The sequence below is a fragment of the Nothobranchius furzeri genome, chromosome 4, assembly GCF_043380555.1.
Source record: "Nothobranchius furzeri strain GRZ-AD chromosome 4, NfurGRZ-RIMD1, whole genome shotgun sequence".
NCBI classification, from domain to species: Eukaryota; Metazoa; Chordata; class Actinopteri; order Cyprinodontiformes; family Nothobranchiidae; genus Nothobranchius; species Nothobranchius furzeri.
The window spans coordinates 81,247,860-81,269,960 of record NC_091744.1 but is presented as its reverse complement, the minus strand read 5'-3'; the positions used below and the strand labels follow the sequence as shown (position 1 = coordinate 81,269,960).

At 45.3% G+C, this 22,101-nt stretch overlaps 1 protein-coding gene across 1 annotated transcript in view; it reads left to right on the top strand.

The window, feature by feature from the left end:
* The window catches only part of cbln1 (cerebellin 1 precursor), a 20,807-nt gene extending 2,022 nt beyond the window's left edge, over positions 1–18,785 (top strand). The window contains exon 3 of the mRNA XM_015974669.3: positions 15,572–18,785. Coding sequence (XP_015830155.1) covers positions 15,572–15,769 — 198 coding nt within the window. The 3' untranslated portion in view covers positions 15,770–18,785. The remainder of the gene's footprint in view (positions 1–15,571) is intronic.
* The last annotated feature ends 3,316 nt before the right edge of the window (positions 18,786–22,101 follow it).

The following is a 22,101-nucleotide window of genomic DNA, read 5'->3' as shown; positions in this document are numbered from 1 at the left end:
TTTCTCCTTTAGGAGGCTGTTTTAAATTTGCCATTTTCACACCCTCACATCCTGCTCCGCTCACAGCGCCGATGCTTCGTTTCCACATTGTTGTTTCGACTCATAACTGGAAGATCATGAATGGTTTCTAGTTCATTTCTAGCACTTAGTACTCTCGTGATGCTGCAGTACGAGCCACCCAGCAGTCATTACAATGCATCTCTTGTAAATGAAACAGTTGTGTAATTATGCTGTTGGCTCCTTGGGGCTCTGGCATTATGTTTAGCTGCTTTTACTTTATTACCGCAGTCTTGAATTAATGAACACGGCTACAGCAGCGACAACAATTACAACAACTGGAGGAGCGGGCGATAATCGAGGGGATGAATGTGAAGCTACGCTCGCCGAGCGGTTGAGGTCATCTTTCTGTGGCTGCGCGCGGATAGATGATGATGGCAATAAACATTTGACTTGTGGCACTGAAGTAATTAAGCCTGTCAAACCATGCAGAAAATGATGATTTCTGTCATGATGCATCACCATTAGAGCTGTTGTTCCTGCTAATCGTCTTGTTCATCTAATGAATCTGTGCTAGATTTATTCCAAAACGGCTAAATCAACAGATCTGTCCACGCAGACCAGCAACGGGCGTAGATCACCGGCTTTTACAGAAGCTTTGCAAGTTTGACACAAACCTCTGAAATCAGACTTGGCAAAGTTTTGTATTGAGTTGTTAGTTTTCCTTCCTTGGAGCTTCCAGCTAGTTTGCTGCTCAGCCTCAACCTGTTCCAGTCTTCCTCCCATCCATCCTGCACATCTGCTGCGCTGAAAACTCCCACTGTTTCATTGCCTTAGAGGAAGCTACTGTGGTGCATGAAGGAGACGGGAGACAGCAGGAGCAGGAGAGTTAATGTGAGGAAGTGTGAGGGACGAGAGGGGAAGAGCATGCAGGTAAATCTGAGGATTGGAGGGAGGAGAGGAGGACACAACAGCACGGATGATATTGGTTGGAAAAGAAAAACAGACGAAGAGGTAATTGGACAGGATTGGAGGAGAAACTAAAGGTTGAGGGACACACACAGAAAGCCGGAGCTGATGAGTAATTATTGATTAGGAGGAAGTGGATCTCTGCAGCAGGAGGAGAATACACAGCTTGTTTCATCCCTCTGCTGATGTGAGAGGTGACAGAAATGGTGCAGGTGTTTCTGCTTTCTGCCAAGCAATTAAACACAAATGCTGCAAATGAGATCTAGTTGATCCAAAGAACATCCCTCATGTCTCGGCCCGTGATGTGACACACCGGCGCCGCCGGCTTCCATTAAAGCAAAACGTATTTAGAGCATTTTCAGAAGAGGCTCATGCATATCAAATACTCACTGTGTCGTTTATTTCATTAGCAGTTATTTTTAAATTCGGTGTAACTTAACAGGTTCTAATAAATACATCCGCTGTCTTGAGTTTCTGCTGCTGGATGGAGCTGGGCGATCAAAAAGACAAGCAGCCGGTAGGATCAGCGCTCAGCAGCTCAGGTCGGACCCTTAAACAAATCCTTTTTCTTGCTTTATTTGGAGAACCAAAAGGCTTTATGTTGTAAATAATGTGAGTCGGCAGGCAGAGGTTAATGTGCTGCGTAGAAAACCAACAGTCTCATTACCAGACGATCCTTTGTGAATATTAGCTTTAGAATCAGAAAGCTGCTGAAAGCCGCCCCGCTTTACTACAGGACCCAGAGAATATTCAGAAGAAACCAGATTTGGGTATTTTTTCGGAGGCATTGTTGAGCACATGAGCATTCAGCTCAGCGTTCATAAAGGCCTCGGGTCAGATCGGGCCTGCAGCGCCTGAAGTTACACAAGGAGCACATCTAAAACGCTTCACACTGAGTGCATGAAAGACCTTTCTGTCACTACGAGTTTTAGAAAAGAAAGCTGGAGGCGCTGCTCCCAGCTCGCTGCCTTCACAATAAGAGCTTTTAAAGCTGCTTTTGGCCCATAACAACAGATTTTACATTTTAAACACAAAAATCTCAGAGCTTCTCAAAAACGCCATTACTGTGTCGTCTTAAAGGAAAAACAAAAGAAGACCTACGCAGATATTAGAGGATGAGTGTGTTTGGGTTTCATGAAAATGCTGCATTGTTGCACGTTTTAAGCGTTTTGTTGGAAATCAGCAGCTCCTCTGTCGTTTTCTGATAAACTAGTTTTATTTTTTCCGGGTTTTTTGCTTCAGTTTGAACTAAAAGGTTTTGGATTCGTAGCAAAAAGTTGAAATCATGTTGCTGAGGTGATAAACAGGTAGTGAAGGAAACAGCTGACAGGTACGTTTCCACGTAAAGAAATCAGCTGATCTGCCGGCTGGTACTGGCTCTAGGTCCAGAGGTTTGGGACCTCTAGTTTAAAATAGTAACATTAATCTGAAGATACACTCTCTGGCAGGGATGTGTATTTTAGAAATTCTGGCGATACGATACATATCACGATACAGGGGAGACGATACGATATATCACGATATATTGCGATACATTCAGTCAGACGTTACAATTTTTTTTTTACTGAATTTATTACAAGAATGTTCAATAAACAGTCCAAACTGATACGTAACATGTTTAACATGAGGTATCTGAACCATGATGGCGGGATTTACATTTCATTGGTGGAAACAAAACCCGTTGCACACTGCTGCCAACTAGCGGGTGGCGATTGAATTGCACAAAATGAAAATACACACATGTTTGCATGTATATTCTTTCAAGAATTAGATACACGGCTTTTGAATATCGATGTAATAATTGCAGAAAAAAATCACGATATATTGCCATATCGATATTTCCGATACACGGCTTTTGAATATCGAGATAATATTGCTGGAAAAAAAATCACGATATATTGCCATATCGATATTTCCTTACATCCCTACTCCCTGGTCACTTTAAGACGTGTAACTTTTATATTTTTGATTAAATAGCATTTAATTACTTCCTAGCACAAGTATGCAATCGGCCAATCAGACGGCAGCAGCATAAGAAGGATGTAAATGTCTTTAAATGTCATGTGGCTTTTGGGAGCAGTCTGATCTGCTGGGACTTCAACCCACAACCATCTCTAGTGTCAGAGGTCAGACTGGTTTCTACTATGATCAGCAGAACCCTACCAGCAGCTCCAGATGGACTCCAGCTGCAAAGACCACACCAGGTGTCTCTCCTGTAAGCTAAGATCAGGAACCTGAGGCTCCAATTCCTACAGGATCACTAGAACTCGATCAGAAGAGACTGGAAAACCTTTTCCTTGTCTGATGAGTCTGGATTTCAGCTCCATCCTAACCCCGACCCATCTGCTGATGCTACTTCCAGCAGGATCATGCACCATTTCACAAAGCTCAGATCTAATTTACTGGACTCCCGCGGCCTCCACAGCAGGGGTGGAGCTATCGGTGGGCCTGGGTGGGCACAGGCCCACCCAGTTTGACAGAGTGCCCACTCACCAGGGGCAGGGTGAAGCAGTAGCTTGGTGTTGCTATAGCAACACCAAGATGTGGCCAATCAAGCAACTGCTTAGCAACCCCAGTTATGTTTGTAACAACATTTACAACATAAAAATTATTACTTTAATGAATGTGCACTTTTTTCACTGTGCAATAAAAATACTTTAACTTTTGTATCTGGTATTAATTTTAATCATATTAATCAAATTTGTTGAACAAAGAGGGCTAATTAAACAGGCACAAATAACTTAAATTCAAGCTCTAAGAGCAGATAAAAACGAACAAGAACGCCATCGAAAAGGGCTAAACAAAAAGATTTAACAAAAATAACTATTTTATCAAAACACAGGAAAGTCAAAGATCTAAATCGTTTCTATATAAACCGTTTGGGAGCGAGATCCGAGGACAGAGGAGAGACAAGTCCAGGGCTGTCAAACGTTTGTAACTGTCCTATGTTCCCTCCTACCCCTCAAATGTAAAATGTGTGTATGAACAGTCAAAAATCCTGATTTTTGAAACATGCGGTGACCTCTGGCAAGCTGCGGTCTTTGGATCTTCAGCTCTTAGCTGACAGCCTGCAGCTAGGACGCTGAGACGAGCACGGCAGCACGCCTGGCTGAGACTAGTACCTGTCCAAGGTCCTGAAAGTTCACACGAGAGAGTGTGCAGGTCTTGGCCCAGAGCGGGAGTCCAGCGTCTGCAACATTCCTTAAAATTGAAATTTGACAGAGATCCATGGAATAAGTATCTAATATATAATCTTCTATCACAGGATTGTTTGTGGCTTGAGAGATTTTATTCAAACATGTAATTTTGACGGGATATGAGCTTTGAAATTAATTAGGCCCATCCAGATTGTTCTAGGCCCACCCATCTGCTACGTTCTGGCTCCGCCACTGCTCCACAGTCACCAGATCTCAGTCTGGTCCACAAGCTTTGGGGTGTGATGGAATGGGAAGTTGTCATCATGGATGGAGCTGATGCTGTCAGGACGGTCAGAGCCTCTGAGGACCAGAACCTCTGTAGAAGGTGTACAAAGCCTTGATGGAGATACCGATAATTCAGATGTTTTCGAGTGAAAAGGGAGGTGCCAGACAGATGTACGTAACGACGCGGCCCAGCTGAATGTGACAATTTACTTCTTTATATTTCATCTGAATGTTTAATGTCAAAATGTTAAAGTAGATTAGCACCAATTTAAAAGTAACCATAAAACCATTAAGATAAAGATAGAAGTTTTAATTCATGTGTGCAGAAATAATCGTTCATGTTTTTGCGTTGAGTCGATGAGGTCTTGTAACGTTTGGCTGTTTCAGAGATTGGTGTTCCTTTCTAATCTGGACTCATCTGCGCAGATAAGGTCATAATAATCATAGGTTACATGTAAATTCATATTCATCCACCGCAGCGCTAATAAGAAACCAGGAATGCAGAACATGGCCGCCTCAAGAAAGGGCCTCAGAAAGGTCAGATGTTAAATGTCACCTTTCAGTCATGTTTGTTAATTCTGTTATCATGAACCTATTTTCAGTTAAACATGGAGCGGCGTTGACTTTTGTGGCGAGATAACGACTCCGATCCGATTTCTAACAGCTGTGAGTTAAACAGACAACAGAACAGCTGTTAAACAATTACAGATGAATAAATGATCATTACCTCATAAAGAACCGCTTCTCAGCCGGCAGAGATTAGAGCCAATCACCGGGAAACCCTTTCATCTGCTTTTATGCCACCACCAATGTCAGACTGGTGATTCCCACTCGTTTCGTCGTTCCTTCAGTCGAACTTTAAACTAGAACAGATTTATTTACATGACAGGAACCTGCTCGCTGCTGCCAAAGGGAGGAGAGTTCCCAAAATGTGACTGTAAACAGATTTGTGTCTCTGTTTATTCAGCAACACACACACACACACACACACACACACACACACACACACACACACACACACACACACACACACACACACACATGCACGCACACACACACGAGCCAGATGCTTGGTTTGATTTCCATCCAGCGAACGCGCGTCGTCTCACTTTGGCAGAACATGACAGAAGGCAGATTTTCGCTGCTCTGAATGGGATTTATTTATTTTTTTTATCTCTGCATGAATTAAAGATTTTAAAAGTTAGGAATGCACCGATTCTGGGCCGATTTCTGACTCTCCAGCAGCTCTGAGCTGTTTTATCATCAGTGACCTCAACTTCTGACTCGAAGGCGAACGGCGACGTGTCACTGCTGAACTGTGTGACGCGTTTTACTACAGCTGAGTTAGCTCTGAGTTCACGGATCAGAAAAGCGATGTCTGCGAAAAACGAGCTGGACTAAAAACAAACGTAGCTTTAACGTTTCCACACTTAAACTGATGATCCTGGTGCTTGCTGTACAAAAAAACACAACAAATATTTCTTGTTTTTTTTGTTTAAAATGATTTTTATCTGTTGAACAAAGTCTGATGCTCACTGAAGGTTTTGCTCAAGAAAAACCTCCAGAATACGACATCTGGAACATTCCCAAAATTCCACAAATTCACTGCCATTCCATCCAGGGGATATTCACCCTGGTTCTGGGTTTGGTTGAACTTTCCCACAAAGGAGCAAAATTCAAGCCCCTCCCCCTCATTCTGATTACCTTTTTGGCCCCTCCCCCTACTGGTGTTGGGTGCGATGGTGCACCGGGGCCCACCGGGGCCCACCGGCCCGACAACAGCGGAGATGAGGAAGCGTCCTAACTCAGACACATGACACATTAATATTGGTCCATGACATGTTCCGTGTGTTCGCTAAAAGAACCCAACTGGAGGGCTTGTCGTGATCATGCTGGGAGAACCGGTTTAGGGGGCGCTGCTGTAGAGGAGGGTGGGGGGACGGGGGTGTCAGGTACAGATGATGATGTCACATGATCAGACTCGTGTCCTTTTTGGGGACCGACAGAAACTTGTGCTGCCGCGTCAGAAGTTGTGGCTGAACCTCTTTATCTTCTCTGGGCCAGGGTGGCGTTAAATATGTGAAATCCAACTTTAACCTTCTGAGGCCTGAATTTGCATCTAGTGGGATTTAAAATAAAAAACAATTCAAGCTTTTACAGATTAGTCGACTCATAAATGTGAACAAATGATTACTTAGATAAAAATAAATGTAAATAAAAAAGTTCCGCAAAAAATAAAAAGTTTAAACTTATAGTCAATATCAATAGCTGTTATTATCGTTATGATAGTTATTATCATTATAATTATAATTATTGTTATTTTTATTACTATTATTAATATTATTATTGTTACTGTTGTTATTATGATGATGATGATTATTATCATTATTATTAGTAATATAATAATAATAATAATAATAATAATAATAATTATTATTATTATTATTATTATTATTATTGTTGTAGTAATGAAAATTTTTATTATTAATATTGTTACCATTATTATTATGATGATTATTATTATTATAATTATTATTATTAGTAATATAATAATAATTATTAGTAGTATTGTTATGATAATATGATTGTTATTATCAATATAATGATGATGATGATGATTAATATGATTATTGTTATTATAAATATTATGATTATGATGATGATGATGATGATTATTATTATTAATAGTATTATTAGCAAGTAGAAAATAAACATCCTACGCATTTATTGAAGTTTATACGTTGTTTTTGTTTCGTTGTAGTGGTTTCTGTATTAAACAGAGTCTGATTAATGCTCGTAGATCAGGGGAACCCTGGTCCTCGAGGGCCGGTGTCCTGCATGTCTTTTTGCTCCAACACTTCTGATTCAATAGTTGATTCACCTGTTCTGCAGCTCATCAAGCGCTGCAGAAGCCCGTTAATCACCTGCGGATTGACATCAGATGTGATGATGCAGAGTTGAAATTAAAATATGCTCGATAGCGGCTCTCAATGGACATGGGTTCCCCACCCCTGTCGTAGATATTTCTGAAGTTCAGACAGTGAGATCATTAGTTCCTATTTGCTGATGCTGACGTTTGGTAAAACATGTTTATTTTGTCCAACGTAGTAAATGTGGATTTTCTTTCTTTGAAACAAAAACATCTTTTGTAAAAATGCATTTATAGAAAACTCACACTAGCAGAAAATGCAGCAAAAAATAGTAGTTTTGTCTTTAAATGTGTTTGATTATTAAGTTTCACATTTAAATGAAAAACAATTAGAAATGCTCTCAATTGAATTCAGAAACAGTTTAATGCACCAGCTGGGCTCAGAAAGCAGCTGTGTCTGCATGTCAGCCATATTGGGGAGGGAAACGTTATTCACTTGAGGATTCTACAGCAGGAAGCTTTGGGTCTGAAAGAAGAATTTTTTTAGATGCTTAACAGTTAAATAATAATCTTAATATCTTAAAAATGAAAATGTTTCAATCTTTGTTGTGATTGGTTGGTGTTGGCCCCTCGGTGCAGGGGATGCACGAGGCAGGTGAACGCAAAACAGATTAAAGAGAAATCAGGAACCAAGAAGAAAACTTCTGAGGAAAACATCGACAAGCAGGAAAAGTGGAGGCTAAAACGGGAAGCAGAACCAGCATGTTTAAGGCACAGACTAGGGAGCTTTTGAAGACAGTGGTGGCAAACCAGTAACAGGTGAGCTGATGACTGATGATGAACAGGTGTGCAGAGAAACTTGTGTGGAGCTGAAGGAAAAAACAACTAAAAGAAAGGAACAGATCAGAGTTTTACTCCTAAAGAAAATATTCAGCCATGTGAACATTTTAATAAACAACAGAAACTCCCATAAATAAAGTCCCATAAATAAGAATGAATTTGTTTTAATTACTGTAATAAATATTTATTTAAACTGAACTTTCTTCTTTTTTTTTGTCACTTTGTTCAGTTTACCCGTTTAAATGTTTTTTACCTTCTTTAACATAAAGTTTTGTATACAAAATAAAACTAATTTGACCATAAATGAAGTAACTCTAAACATGATAATACATTTTACTGGTGGGTGCAGATTTATTTATTAGAGTAAACAAACATTGTTCTAGTTTGAACTTTGACCCCTGCAGAGGCACCTTTTCCCTTTTGGTTGCTTTTTATTCTGAAAACATTTTTATAAATAAAAAAATCTGAATCATCAGATCAGGAACTTGTTAAACACCAAGCAGTAATATGACCTAATGAGGCCGAACAAATACCCTGAGCACAAACTCCGCCCCCTGCTGTGACCTCACACTACACCTTTACTCCCAGATGATTTAAACTCTTCCTGCGTTAGGATTCCTGCTATTCCCCACCTTTCCTCGTTGTTACCTGTGCTAATCCGACCCCGTTGTTGGTATAAACTGGACTCTTGTTTTTAGAAGGTGGATTTACCGAGTCTCTCGTTCTTGGATGAAACCGTCTGTTCAGGTTTAAAGATGAAGAAGAAAATATCATTTCTATAGCGCCTCTCAAGATAAAGGAGTCCACTGAGTCCACTGATCTCAGGTTCAGGGGGAGAGAGGTCCAGAGTCTGGGGACCACAGCAGCAAATGATCTGTCACCTTTGACCTTCAGCCTGGTGCTGCACAACCAGTAGGCTTTGGTCACTGGACCTCAGGGACCTGTGGGGGGTGTAGGGACTAAGAAGATCACCAATGTAAGATGGTGCTTGTCCATGTAAGGCCCTATAGACCAGAACCAGGATCTTGAAATGAACCCTGAAGTTGACTGGCAGCCAGTGAAGCTGGAGGAGAAGCGGGGTGATGTGGGTGTGTTTGGAGGACTTGGTCAGAAGCCGAGCACAGGCGTTCTGAACCACCTGTAGACGGTTCAGGGAGGTTCTGCTCAGACACGTGAAAAGAGAGTTACAGTAGTCTAAGCGTGAGGAGATGAAGGTGTGGAGGACTGTCTCAAGTTCAGAGCGGGACAGAATGGGACTCAGCTTAGCAACGTTCCTGAGATGGAAGAAGGAAGAGCCAACAAGAGAACTGACAGGAGAATCCCATGAACCTCCTGAATGAGCACAGAATAACTTTTCTTACTGAGACGTCTTCCTGTAAGGAAGTAAAACACGAGTTTTAAAATGAGAACTGAGATAATGCATCACAAAGGAAAGATCAGATAAAAGTTCTAGAGACAGGAGGAAAGTACAGAACAGATGACCGGAGGAGAATGATTTTCATGTCAGAATCTGGACAGGAGCTGGCGATGCGATAGCTGGATGTCATCCAGTCGTTAGGCAGTAAGTGCTGCTCCGAGACGTTGTGATGGAGCTTTTCTGTCTGACTTGCTGCTGCCGTCCAGCCAGTTCCTGCACGTCCTCCTTCCTCAGCCTGGTAGCTGATGCTTTTGCATCCATGATGGAGGTTAAACCAACATGGTGCAAAGCCTGAAATCACCTCCTCGCCTCACAGCTGGGCTGAAGGAATCGATTGTGTCTGCTCGCCTCCTCACTGTTAACTCTTTACGCTGTTCTGATTTTTAAGCATTTTGCTTTTGGGTTGCTGGTTAAATTCCTTTAGTTGTAACTGGAGTTTATGACTGTGCTGAAGACAGCAGCTAAAACACACACTTTAATTTTAACTAGTCTGATTCCTGTCTTAGAACCCTTCACAATAAAAGTCCCAGCTGTGTCTGACTCATAGCGGGTCAGCTGCTGGAGAAACAGCAGCTAGTCTCTACTTTTTATCCAAGCATTAACTGAACCGAACTACAAAAATAAAACTCTAAATGTTGTTTAAGAGTTTGACAGAGTTGTGGAGCCAGGTGGCATTGTAGGGGTGGAAAGGTTCAGGGGCAAACTAGAGGAGGCCTTGGGGAAACACCCATCCTGGATTATGTACTCTGGGAAGAATTTAGTATTGAATTAATTGTAAATTTGGTTTCCTGGTTATTTTAAAGGATTTTAAACAAGTCTGAGACCAAAGGTTCTGGTTAAAGCTGACTGATATCCACCTTCCATCAGGGCTGCAACTAACGACTATTCTAATAGTCGACTAGTCACCGACTGTTGGATAATTATTGAAATTTTCTTAAATTTAGCATGAGATTGCTTTAATTGTGTGAAAAATGATAATAAACACAAGAAAGACAGGGACTTCAATGGAAAATGCATATTTTATTGAACTTTGCTGCGGATAGGCCAATTCATACTAAAAGTAAATAAAAATGCCGTCTCACAAAAGTTAGGCACAGTGCTCAGTCAGTACAGACATACATGCATAAATAAAATTAAAATACTTTTGTCAGACACAGTCGGGCATAACATAATGTCTCTTTTTTTAAAAGTGAAAATACTTTTAAAATATGTACATCCAAAACAAAATGTGTTGTCTTTACTGTTATTTAAGTCTTACCTGTTTCATTCAACTGTCCGACGTGCTTTCTCGTTAAGTGTTCATGCGTCTTCGAGGTGCTGCCGTGATACGCAAGGACTGCTTGGCGAATAATGCAGGTAATCTTTTTATTCGCCGAATCCAGGATAGAACGCTCCCAAACTTTTGATGTTTTGGTACGCGTAGCTGCTGTGTTGGACGCCGCCATTTCTGTTAGTTGGCGCTCAGCAGAGAAGCTACTGCGCATGTGCAACTCTCGGAAGAGATAGTAATGAAGTGAGATGCCTCACTCGGTCGGAAAAAACACGTCTGGCGACAACGTCGACAATGAAATTCATTGTCGACTATTTCCATTGTCGACATTTGTCAACAACGTCGACGAATCGTTGCAGCCCTACCTTCTATTGCTACAGAACTGTAGCCCTGTCTTTGGTCTTCTGTAGTGTTTTAGGCTCATTCATGGAGGTTTATCCGTCCAAAGGGACTTAGTGATGGAGGGGTCCAGGGATCTAAACCAGTCAGATGGCGGCTTGCTTTGGATCAATGAAAATAAGTCCTTTTCATGTCAGCCTGGGAGAGACATGAATGCCCAAGTGCGTAGTATTCCCCGACTCCTGTTGTGTATTAGGGGAATGAGAAAAGATAAATTAATTGGCAGAACTGTAGATTTTAACCAGTTTATTGAACAACCTGAAACTCCTGAGAAAGAAAGAGAGGATTGAGGGTTCTGGGGAAAAAGACACACATCATCTGCATAGAGACTGATTTTATGTCCTGCAGTTTACCGACTGCTGCTGCCAGCGGTCCAATGGGAGAGTGGGCACCCCTGGCTGCTGTTGGTGAACTATATCAAGTTTTAACCAGTTTAAGAAGAAAATCCCCCCCCCCCCCCCCCCCCCCCACACACACACACACACCCAATGAAACCAGTTAGGTCAGGGTGTATCATGAAATCCTTTGGTTTTCTTCCTGTGTGTGTTTAGGTGGTGATGCTTTTCTTTGTCCTCTGTTTGGAAGCGTGACACACTCCAGATTCATCTCCCACTCCTTTTATTTCTGTAACAGCTCCTCCTCTTTTCCATCTGATTCTGCTCCGCGTGACGCTCCGTTACTTCCAGGAAACATCTTGAGGGATGTCGGTTATGGATGATGAGATCCAAACTGGAGTTTAGGCGACGTTGGTCCGTCTTCCTGCAGGGACTGAAGAATTTAGCCACGTAATATTCTAGCGGTTCTGGTTTGTTCAACAAAACTGTCTCTCTGGTATAAGTAGAGCCACTAAGTATCTGTTAGCTCAAATACCAGATAAAACATCTGAGGGTGTTTTTACCCACAGAGAGGCTGAAAGACCTCAGACAGCAAACTCTAAACCAAACTATAGAGAATAAACTCTTCATTTTACAATTTATATGTTGCCATTGTTACACACAACGTAACAAAGGGATTTAATTAGAGGAATTAAGAAGGTTTCACGCTTAATTAGCTAAAAATTCCGGGTTTCAAAAAGCCCCGTTATCTCTGACCCTCCTGTTCTGACAATTATATAAAAAATAATAAAGTTGGAGTGTTTTCATCAAATTATACATGTAAGTTTCTCAGAAACACACACACAGACACACACAAGCACTCATCCTGGCTGGGTCGCTGAGCTGGGTTTTCTATTAAGAGGAGGACCGGGCCAAGAGAGCTCTTGACTCTGACAGGCTCTCTATCTCCTGCCCACACACACGCACACACAGGTGCATGAGTGTGTAATTATGGGATGTTTAGTAACAGTTTCACAGCGACCTGCTTACCTGCAGCAGAATTAGCTCCACACTTTGAAGCTTTGCTGCTGAATTCTTCACTGAAATAATTTTGTGCCTGAAATCTGAAATCTGCATGAATGTAAACAAACAGAGTTAGGTGTTGTTTGGTCTGTGGAAACACACACACACACTCACACACACACACACACACACACACACACACACACACACACAGAGTGTGTTTACGTCGGATTCTGGTGTCAGGACCTCTCTGAGCGGCGACTGCGGGAGACGAACTTCCACCATCGGTCCACGAATGCTCTAAATGTTAGGAAAGGTTCCCCGTGCCTTCATGTGAGTCTGGTCTGGGTTCTGGTTCTGGTTCTGTTGTGGCTCTGCTGCTGTGTTTGGGTTCTGGTTCTGTTAGGTGACTTCAGACAGATGGCCTCTCATAGAAGGTTGTATAGAAGAGCTGGTGGACTCAGCGAGTCTTACTGGGTCAGAAGCAGCCCTCCACCATGACGCCTGTAGAGGTGGTGCTTTTGTGTTGACCTCTGACCTCTGGTTGAACCTGAATGTTTTTGACCGTCAGGTTGAATGATTTCCTTTTTTATTTCTGTTACTGAGTTTTCCTTTCATCTGAAACGGACCACCTTTGTTATTCATCTGATTCGTTCTCGACTCCCTCTGAAGACGCCGCGTTTACTCATCTGATACTTCAGGAACTCTCCAACCGGCTGTCTGAAATCGGAGCCGCAGCACAGAACATACAGCCAGATCTCACCTTGTGTAAACAAGATTTGTACATCAGCTGCAGAAATGAGCCACACGAAACTGTGTGTAGTTTCTGTCTTCTTATCTGGATGCAGCCATTCTTCTCACAGGAAGCTCTGTAGTCCCGCACGGCTTATAAAACGTGTTTCTGCTTAAAACCGACGATTCCTCGGTTTGTTTTACCGCTGCAGCACTACCAGAGTCGGCGCACAACAATGTTTTTATTTAAAGTGAAGCATAAGAGGAGAATCAAATCTCAGGAGTGCTTGTTTCTGCCGCGGCTCAGAGGAGAGGCGATGAAAGCGCTCGTCTGGTTGTGTGTGTGTGTTTGTGTGTGTGTGTGTGTGTGTGTGGGGGGGGGGGTAACTCACTGACAGACCCCTCCGCTGCAAGAAGATGTTATTCCCTATTGAAGTGTTTGTTGAGTAAGACGCAGAGTCAGTCTTTGCTTTGGCGGCGTTTCGTTGTCTCTGTAAGACTTTGTTGAATCCTCTTCAGGAGGAAAACGAGAGTTTCACTTCTGACAGATTTATCGGTGATATGCTGACTGCACAAAGCTGCAAATAAAACACTCTGCTGTATTATTACAACTACACAATCAAGTGCACAAGAGAAACTTGATTCCTGATCAAAAAGCCTAACAGGAGGAGCGACTAAAAGACCAGGACATCAAACTCTAAACAAGGAAGCGTTCTGATCACTTCTAGCCTCCTCCAGAAACGCTCACGACTCTCAGGTCTACGTCCCTCTGAGGATTAACCCGTCCGGCTCACGGTTTAACGTCCAGGAAACAGCAGAGGACGTCTGGGCTGGTTGGGCGTGGCGTGGGCCGGTAGATGTGATTACTGACTCGTTTAGTTCGTGCTGCGTTTGCCTCCATCACCGATCCGCCAAAGAGAGAAAAAAAACAATTAAAGATCAAAGCTGAAATGTTGGGGGAAAAAATCAAAATCCTGAGTTTACCAGAGAACTCACCGTAATTTCCGGACTATAGAGCCGCACCAACAACAACAAAAAAAAAAAGGTTTTCTACACGCACACACGCCGTACTCGAATACAAGCCGCGGCGCAGCAGCCACATGCAGGTCTCCGGCGCACAGCGCATGTACGGCCATAACGTAAGATAATTAGACAGAAAGACGCTACATGGAGGTTTTTCGTTGTTTTAATTCAACAAAATGAATTTTAAACACGGGTGAAGGTGCCTGCAAGTTTAGAAAAGAAAACAGCGCTGATAGCATTCATATTTCTGGATGTTATAAAATAAAAACAGCACTGACACGTTATTACCGGTCATTTGCATGTTTAGAAGGAAAGAACAGCGCTGACACAGCATTAATAAGCCCTGGATGATTAGAAAATAAAAACTGCACACAAAACATGCCTGGTTAGTAAATAAAACACACTTGCCTACCAGAAAAAGTCATTCTCTCATCTTCCTCTTGCGCACTAAAGCCATTAAAGTCCTCTTCTTCAGTGTCGGAGTTGAACAGCCTCAGAAGAGCTTCGTCACATACCTTTTCTGTGGCGATGTCCGTGTCGCTGTCATCATCCCCGGGTGAAGCTGGCTTGAATGAGTTCTTCCCGCTGCCGTCTCCAGCGCCGAACCATGGATTCATTCATGCCAAGCTTACGTGCGGCAGCGCTGTTTCCCTCCTTTACTGCCAGATTGATGGCCTTCAACTTAAATGCGGTATCATATGAACTCATACGTGTAGTTACCATGACGAGGGGGTATGGATTTGAAAAAAAATCCTCGTCGTGCCGGCTGCTTGCATGTGCTAAATTAAAATGAGCACTTTCTTCGATTTCCACTTTTGACTTCCACCTGTTTCACTTTCTGCTAAAGCGCCCCCTGCAGGTGAAGGAAATCTTCAGTAAAGCTGCACCTAATTATAAGCCGCATGGTTCAAAGCGTGGGAAAAAAGTAGCGGCTTATAGTCCGGAAAATACGGTAATTAATTAATTTAGATGTTTTGAAGTATATCAGCATGTTTGGGGCTTTTATTGTGAAGGATTGAAGGCAATAGTAAAATCTGCCTGTAGAAATCAGTAAAACATCATTTTTATAGTTTATTCGGTAGAAAATACCCAGAATGCTTCGTCATCATAACTAAATCAGTGAACAACCCCCACCGTGGGGACATCCTCCTGATGATGTATTACAGACCCTGAAGAGAAAAGCCCAACTTGATCCCGTCTTGGTCCCTGAAACAAGCAGATCCTGGAATCTCCTGCATCCGTGGAGATGAGATGTGTTTCCTCGTTGTGAATCTGTTTGTGTTCTTCCTGATCCAGGTGAGCCTGATGCACAACGGCTGGCCGGTGATCTCTGCATTCGCCGGTGACCAGGATGTGACACGCGAGGCCGCCAGCAACGCAGTTCTGATCCAGATGGAGAAGGGGGACCGGGCCTACCTCAAACTGGAGAGAGGAAACCTGATGGGTGGATGGAAATTTTCCACCTTCTCCGGCTTCCTGGTGTTCCCGTTGTAGAAAGGATGAAGAGGAGGAGGAGTGGAGGATGGCAGCAAAGGAGGAGTTGCTGGTGGTTGGAAGTTTCTTGAAGACGAGGAAAAAGGCGGAAAAATGGACACAAAGGGGACGATGGAAGACGTGAAGAACAAAGACAGGAAGTGACAACAGACTTGTGTTTGAGGAGGAAGATGAGATGTTAGGGATCTGAGATGAAGAGTGATTATAAAAGAGAGAGCGCTGGTGTCACAGTTACGTGTAGAGAGCTTCTTCACCTCCCTCCCTCCTTCCATCCATCCCTTCATCACCCTTTTCCTGTTTTTGTGGCTTGACTGCAGCTTTGGACAGCCAAAACTTTTTTATTCTGCTGAAAAAACAGATCATTTATATAATCCAGAGTGTTCTAAAGTGTAATCCTTCCCTCCTCACTCCTTCACTCCTTCATCCCTTCATCAGTCACTGTGTGAAGATAGTTCTGCCCCCCCCTCGTGTTCTCATAGTTTTTATTTTTGCTCTGATTTTGGACCAGATTAAAACCTAAAGCCAAACACAGTCATCTTCAGGGAGACAAATCCTAAACTTTGGTCAGAAATTAGGAGCCGACGCCTCGTTCTGCAGTTTTTAGCTTCTTCTGAGGTTTCATCCTCGTGTTCCCGAACATCCCAGCATTTAACTTTTAATATTTAGATGCATCTGCCTGCAGGAAGCAATTCAAATAAATACATAGATGAGAAAATACAAAAGTAAATAGTGACTTAAATTGAAAATCAATCAGAAAATTAATCATTAAACATATGAGGAAATAGAACTGAAAATAAGTAAAAAGATGTACGAGTAAATATTTATTTATTTAAATATTTTTTATTTTATTTCCACATTTTTATTTGCTGATTCATTTCCTCATTTTCTTAATTATTCATGGCCTATTTTGGCAGGAAGAGTCCTCCATGATGAAAGCTCTTTTTGAATATAGTCAAACCGGTACTCCCAAATCCTGGTCCTCCTGGGCCACCGTCCAGCTTGTTTCAGAGCAGAGAGAACCAATCCTGGTCCCCCTGGGCCACCGTCCAGCTTGTTTCAGAGCAGAAAGAACTAATCCTGGTCCTCCTGGGCCACCGTCCAGCTTGTTTCAGAGCAGAAAGAACTAATCCTGGTCCTCCTGGGCCACCGTCCAGCTTGTTTCAGAGCAGAGAGAACCAATCCTGGTCCTCCTGGGCCACCGTCCAGCTTGTTTCAGAGCAGAAAGAACTAATCCTGGACCTCCTGGGCCACCGTCCAGCTTGTTTCAGAGCAGAGAGAACCAATCCTGGTCCTCCTGGGCCACCGTCCAGCTTGTTTCAGAGCAGAGATAACTAATCCTGGTCCTCCTGGGCCACCGTCCAGCTTGTTTCATAGCAGAGAGAACCAATCCTGGTCCTCCTGGGCCACCGTCCAGCTTGTTTCATAGCAGAGAGAACCAATCCTGTCCCCCTGGGCCACCGTCCAGCTTGTTTCAGAGCAGAGATAACTAATCCTGGTCCTCCTGGGCCACCGTCCAGCTTGTTTCAGAGCAGAGAGAACTAATCCTGGTCCTCCTGGGCCACCGTCCAGCTTGTTTCAGAGCAGAGAGAACTAATCCTGGTCCTCCTGGGCCACCGTCCAGCTTGTTTCAGAGCAGAGAGAACCAATCCTGTCCCCCTGGGCCACCGTCCAGCTTGTTTCAGAGCAGAGATAACTAATCCTGGTCCTCCTGGGCCACCGTCCAGCTTGTTTCAGAGCAGAGAGAACTAATCCTGCTCCTCCTGGGCCACCGTCCAGCTTGTTTCAGAGCAGAGATAACTAATCCTGGTCCTCCCGGGCCACCGTCCAGCTTGTTTCAGAGCAGAGAGAACCAATCCTGGTCCCCCTGGGCCACCGTCCAGCTTGTTTCAGAGCAGAGAGAACCAATCCTGTCCTCCTGGGCCACCGTCCAGCTTGTTTCAGAGCAGAGATAACTAATCCTGGTCCTCCTGGGCCACCGTCCAGCTTGTTTCATAGCAGAGAGAACCAATCCTGGTCCTCCTGGGCCACCTTCCAGCTTGTTTCAGAGCAGAGAGAACCAATCCTGTCCCCCTGGGCCACCGTCCAGCTTGTTTCAGAGCAGAGATAACTAATCCTGGTCCTCCTGGGCCACCGTCCAGCTTGTTTCAGAGCAGAGAGAACTAATCCTGGTCCTCCTGGGCCACCGTCCAGCTTTTTTCAGAGCAGAGAGAACCAATCCTGTCCCCCTGGGCCACCGTCCAGCTTGTTTCAGAGCAGAGATAACTAATCCTGGTCCTCCTGGGCCACCGTCCAGCTTGTTTCAGAGCAGAGAGAACTAATCCTGGTCCTCCTGGGCCACCGTCCAGCTTGTTTCAGAGCAGAGATAACTAATCCTGGTCCTCCTGGGCCACCGTCCAGCTTGTTTCAGAGCAGAGAGAACCAATCCTGTCCCCCTGGGCCACCGTCCAGCTTGTTTCAGAGCAGAGATAACTAATCCTGGTCCTCCTGGGCCACCGTCCAGCTTGTTTCAGAGCAGAGAGAACCAATCCTGTCCCCCTGGGCCACCGTCCAGCTTGTTTCAGAGCAGAGATAACTAATCCTGGTCCTCCTGGGCCACCGTCCAGCTTGTTTCAGAGCAGAGAGAACTAATCCTGCTCCTCCTGGGCCACCGTCCAGCTTGTTTCAGAGCAGAGATAACTAATCCTGGTCCTCCCGGGCCACCGTCCAGCTTGTTTCAGAGCAGAGAGAACCAATCCTGGTCCCCCTGGGCCACCGTCCAGCTTGTTTCAGAGCAGAGAGAACCAATCCTGTCCTCCTGGGCCACCGTCCAGCTTGTTTCAGAGCAGAGATAACTAATCCTGGTCCTCCTGGGCCACCGTCCAGCTTGTTTCATAGCAGAGAGAACCAATCCTGGTCCTCCTGGGCCACCTTCCAGCTTGTTTCAGAGCAGAGAGAACCAATCCTGTCCCCCTGGGCCACCGTCCAGCTTGTTTCAGAGCAGAGAGAACTAATCCTGGTCCTCCTGGGCCACCATCCAGCTTGTTTCAGAGCAGAGATAACTAATCCTGGTCCTCCCGGGCCACCGTCCAGTTTGTTTCAGAGCAGAGAGAAATAATCCTGGTCCTCCTGGGCCACCGTCCAGCTTGTTTCAGAGCAGAGAGAACTAATCCTGGTCCTCCTGGGCCACCGTCCAGCTTTTTTCAGAGCAGAGAGAACCAATCCTGTCCCCCTGGGCCACCGTCCAGCTTGTTTCAGAGCAGAGATAACTAATCCTGGTCCTCCTGGGCCACCGTCCAGCTTGTTTCAGAGCAGAGAGAACTAATCCTGGTCCTCCTGGGCCACCGTCCAGCTTGTTTCAGAGCAGAGATAACTAATCCTGTTCCTCCTGGGCCACCGTCCAGCTTGTTTCAGAGCAGAGAGAACCAATCCTGTCCCCCTGGGCCACCATCCAGCTTGTTTCAGAGCAGAGATAACTAATCCTGGTCCTCCCGGGCCACCGTCCAGCTTGTTTCAGAGCAGAGAGAACCATTCCTGGTCCCCCTGGGCCACCGTCCAGCTTGTTTCAGAGCAGAGATAACTAATCCTGGTCCTCCTGGGCCACCGTCCAGCTTGTTTCATAGCAGAGAGAACCAATCCTGGTCCTCCTGGGCCACCGTCCAGCTTGTTTCAGAGCAGAGAGAACCAATCCTGTCCCCCTGGGCCACGGTCCAGCTTGTTTCAGAGCAGAGAGAACCAATCCTGGTCCCCCTGGGCCACTGTCCAGCTTGTTTCAGAGCAGAGAGAACCAATCCTGTCCTCCTGGGCCACCGTCCAGCTTGTTTCAGAGCAGAGAGAACCAATCCTGGTCCTCCTGGGCCACCGTCCAGCTTGTTTCATAGCAGAGAGAACCAATCCTGTCCCCCTGGGCCACCGTCCAGCTTGTTTCAGAGCAGAGATAACTAATCCTGGTCCTCCTGGGCCACCGTCCAGCTTGTTTCAGAGCAGAGATAACTAATCCTGGTCCTCCTGGGCCACCGTCCAGCTTGTTTCAGAGCAGAGATAACTAATCCTGGTCCCCCCGGGCCACCGTCCAGCTTGTTTCATAGCAGAGAGAACTAATCCTGGCTCCCCTGGGCCACCGTCCAGCTTGTTTCAGAGCAGAGAGAACTGAGGCCCAATCCCAATACTTGCCCTGCGGTCTGTAGCAGAGTGAGCTAGGAAAAAGTGTGCAGTAAGGCTTCGAGTGTGTGGTACACAAGTGTGCAAATAATTGCCGAATTGAGGCAGGGAGCGTTGCGTCATCGCTCGTCCCTGTGATACTTTAAAACAAAATCTTTATTAACAACTTTCAAACAAACAATCAAACAGTTATTTGAATTAATTTTACATTTGTTGCTTCTTTGTCTAAAAGTTTCAGTGCATCAACTAATCATCCTAAAATCTAACTTTCATTAGAAAATACATATTTCCAGAAAAGGATTTTAAACCTTTTCTCCTGCAGCAATGGATTGTGGGTAATACAGGGCGGATCAAGGGTGCAAAAGGGACCTGAGCAAGTTCTGCACTTAAGAACTGGGACATCCTACGCACTCGCACCCCTGGTCAGGTCGCGCAATTGAAGGGTGCAAGAGTGAAAGTGCGAGTGTTGGGATTGGGATCTTGGTCCTGGAGTTTTAGTTGTTTCCCTGCTCAACGCACCTGACTCTTATCAGCAGGTGAATAACAGGCTTGGTTACCTGTTAAACAGGTGATTCAACACACTGACTCAGGAGTGTTGGAACGGTAAATGGCCTGTATTTGATATAGCGCCTTCCAGAGTCCTGGAACCCCCCAAGGTGCTGTACAACACAATCATTCACCCATTCACACGCCGGTGGTGATGAGCTACGATGTAGCCACAGCTTCCCTGGGGCGCACTGACAGAGACGAGGCTGCCGAGCACTGGCGCCACCGGTCCCTCCGACCTCCACCAGCAGGCGAGGCGGGTTAAGCGTCTTGCCCAAGGACACAACGACAAGAGACAGACTGAGCGGGCTCAAACCTGCAACCTTCTGATTACGGGGTGAGCACTTAACTCCTGTGCCACCGTCGTCCCTTGGAGCAGGGAAATACCTAAAACATCAGAGTTGGACCCGGCTGAGTTCAAGTTTAAATCCTGTTTAGTCCTTGTTACGAGCCGACTCGGCCAGGGAGACTTTTGCTGACTAACCACTAACCAGCCGCTAACTAGCTAGTTAGCTTTAAAACATCCAACATCTGAACCAAGCTAAACCTGGTGATGATGAACGTTTTAACAAAAGACGAGTAGCACGGAGCTCCAGTAGCAAAACTCGTCAGACGTTTGTGACAAAAACATCTCTTCGTCTTCGTCTTCGTCTTCCTCCGCTTATCCGGGTCCGGGTCGCGGGGGCAGCATCCCAACTAGGGAGCTCCAGGCCGTCCTCTCCCCGGCCTTGTCCACCAGCTCCTCCGGCAGGACCCCAAGGCGTTCCCGGACCAGATTGGAGATGTAATCTCTCCAACGTGTCCTGGGTCCACCCGGGGGCCTCCTGCCGGCAGGACATGCCCGAAACACCTCCCCGGGGAGGCGTCCAGGAGGCATCCTGACCAGATGCCCAAACCACCTCAACTGGCTCCTTTCGATCCGGAGGAGCAGCAGTTCTACTCCGAGTCCCTCCCGAATGTCCGAGCTCCTCACCCTATCTCTAAGGCTGAGCCCGGCCACCCTACGGAGGAAACTCATTTCGGCCGCTTGTATCCGCGATCTCGTTCTTTCGGTCATTACCCAAAGCTCATGACCATAGGTGAGGATTGGGACGTAGATCGACCGGTAAATCGAGAGCCTGGCTTTCTGGCTCAGCTCCCTCTTCCCCACGACAGATCGGCTCAGCGTCCGCATCACTGCAGACGCCGAACCAATCCGCCTGTCGATCTCCCGATCCCTCCTACCCTCACTCGTGAACAAGACCCCGAGATACTTAAACTCCTCCACTTGAGGTAGGACCTCTCCCCCGACCCGGAGGTGGCAAGCCACCCTTTTCCGGTCGAGAACCATGGTCTCAGATTTGGAGGTGCTGATCCTCATCCCAGCCGCTTCACACTCGGCCGCGAACCTACCCAGCAAGAGCTGAAGGTCAGAGCTGGATGAAGCTAGGAGGACCACATCATCCGCAAAAAGCAGAGACGAGATTCTCCTGCCACCAAACTCGACACACTCCACCCCACGGCTGCATCTAGAAATTCTGTCCATAAAAGTGATGAACAGAACCGGTGACAAAGGGCAGCCCTGGCGGAGTCCAACCCTCACTGGGAACAGGTCCGACTTACTACCGGCTATGCGGACCAAACTCACGCTCCTCTGGTAAAGGGACTGA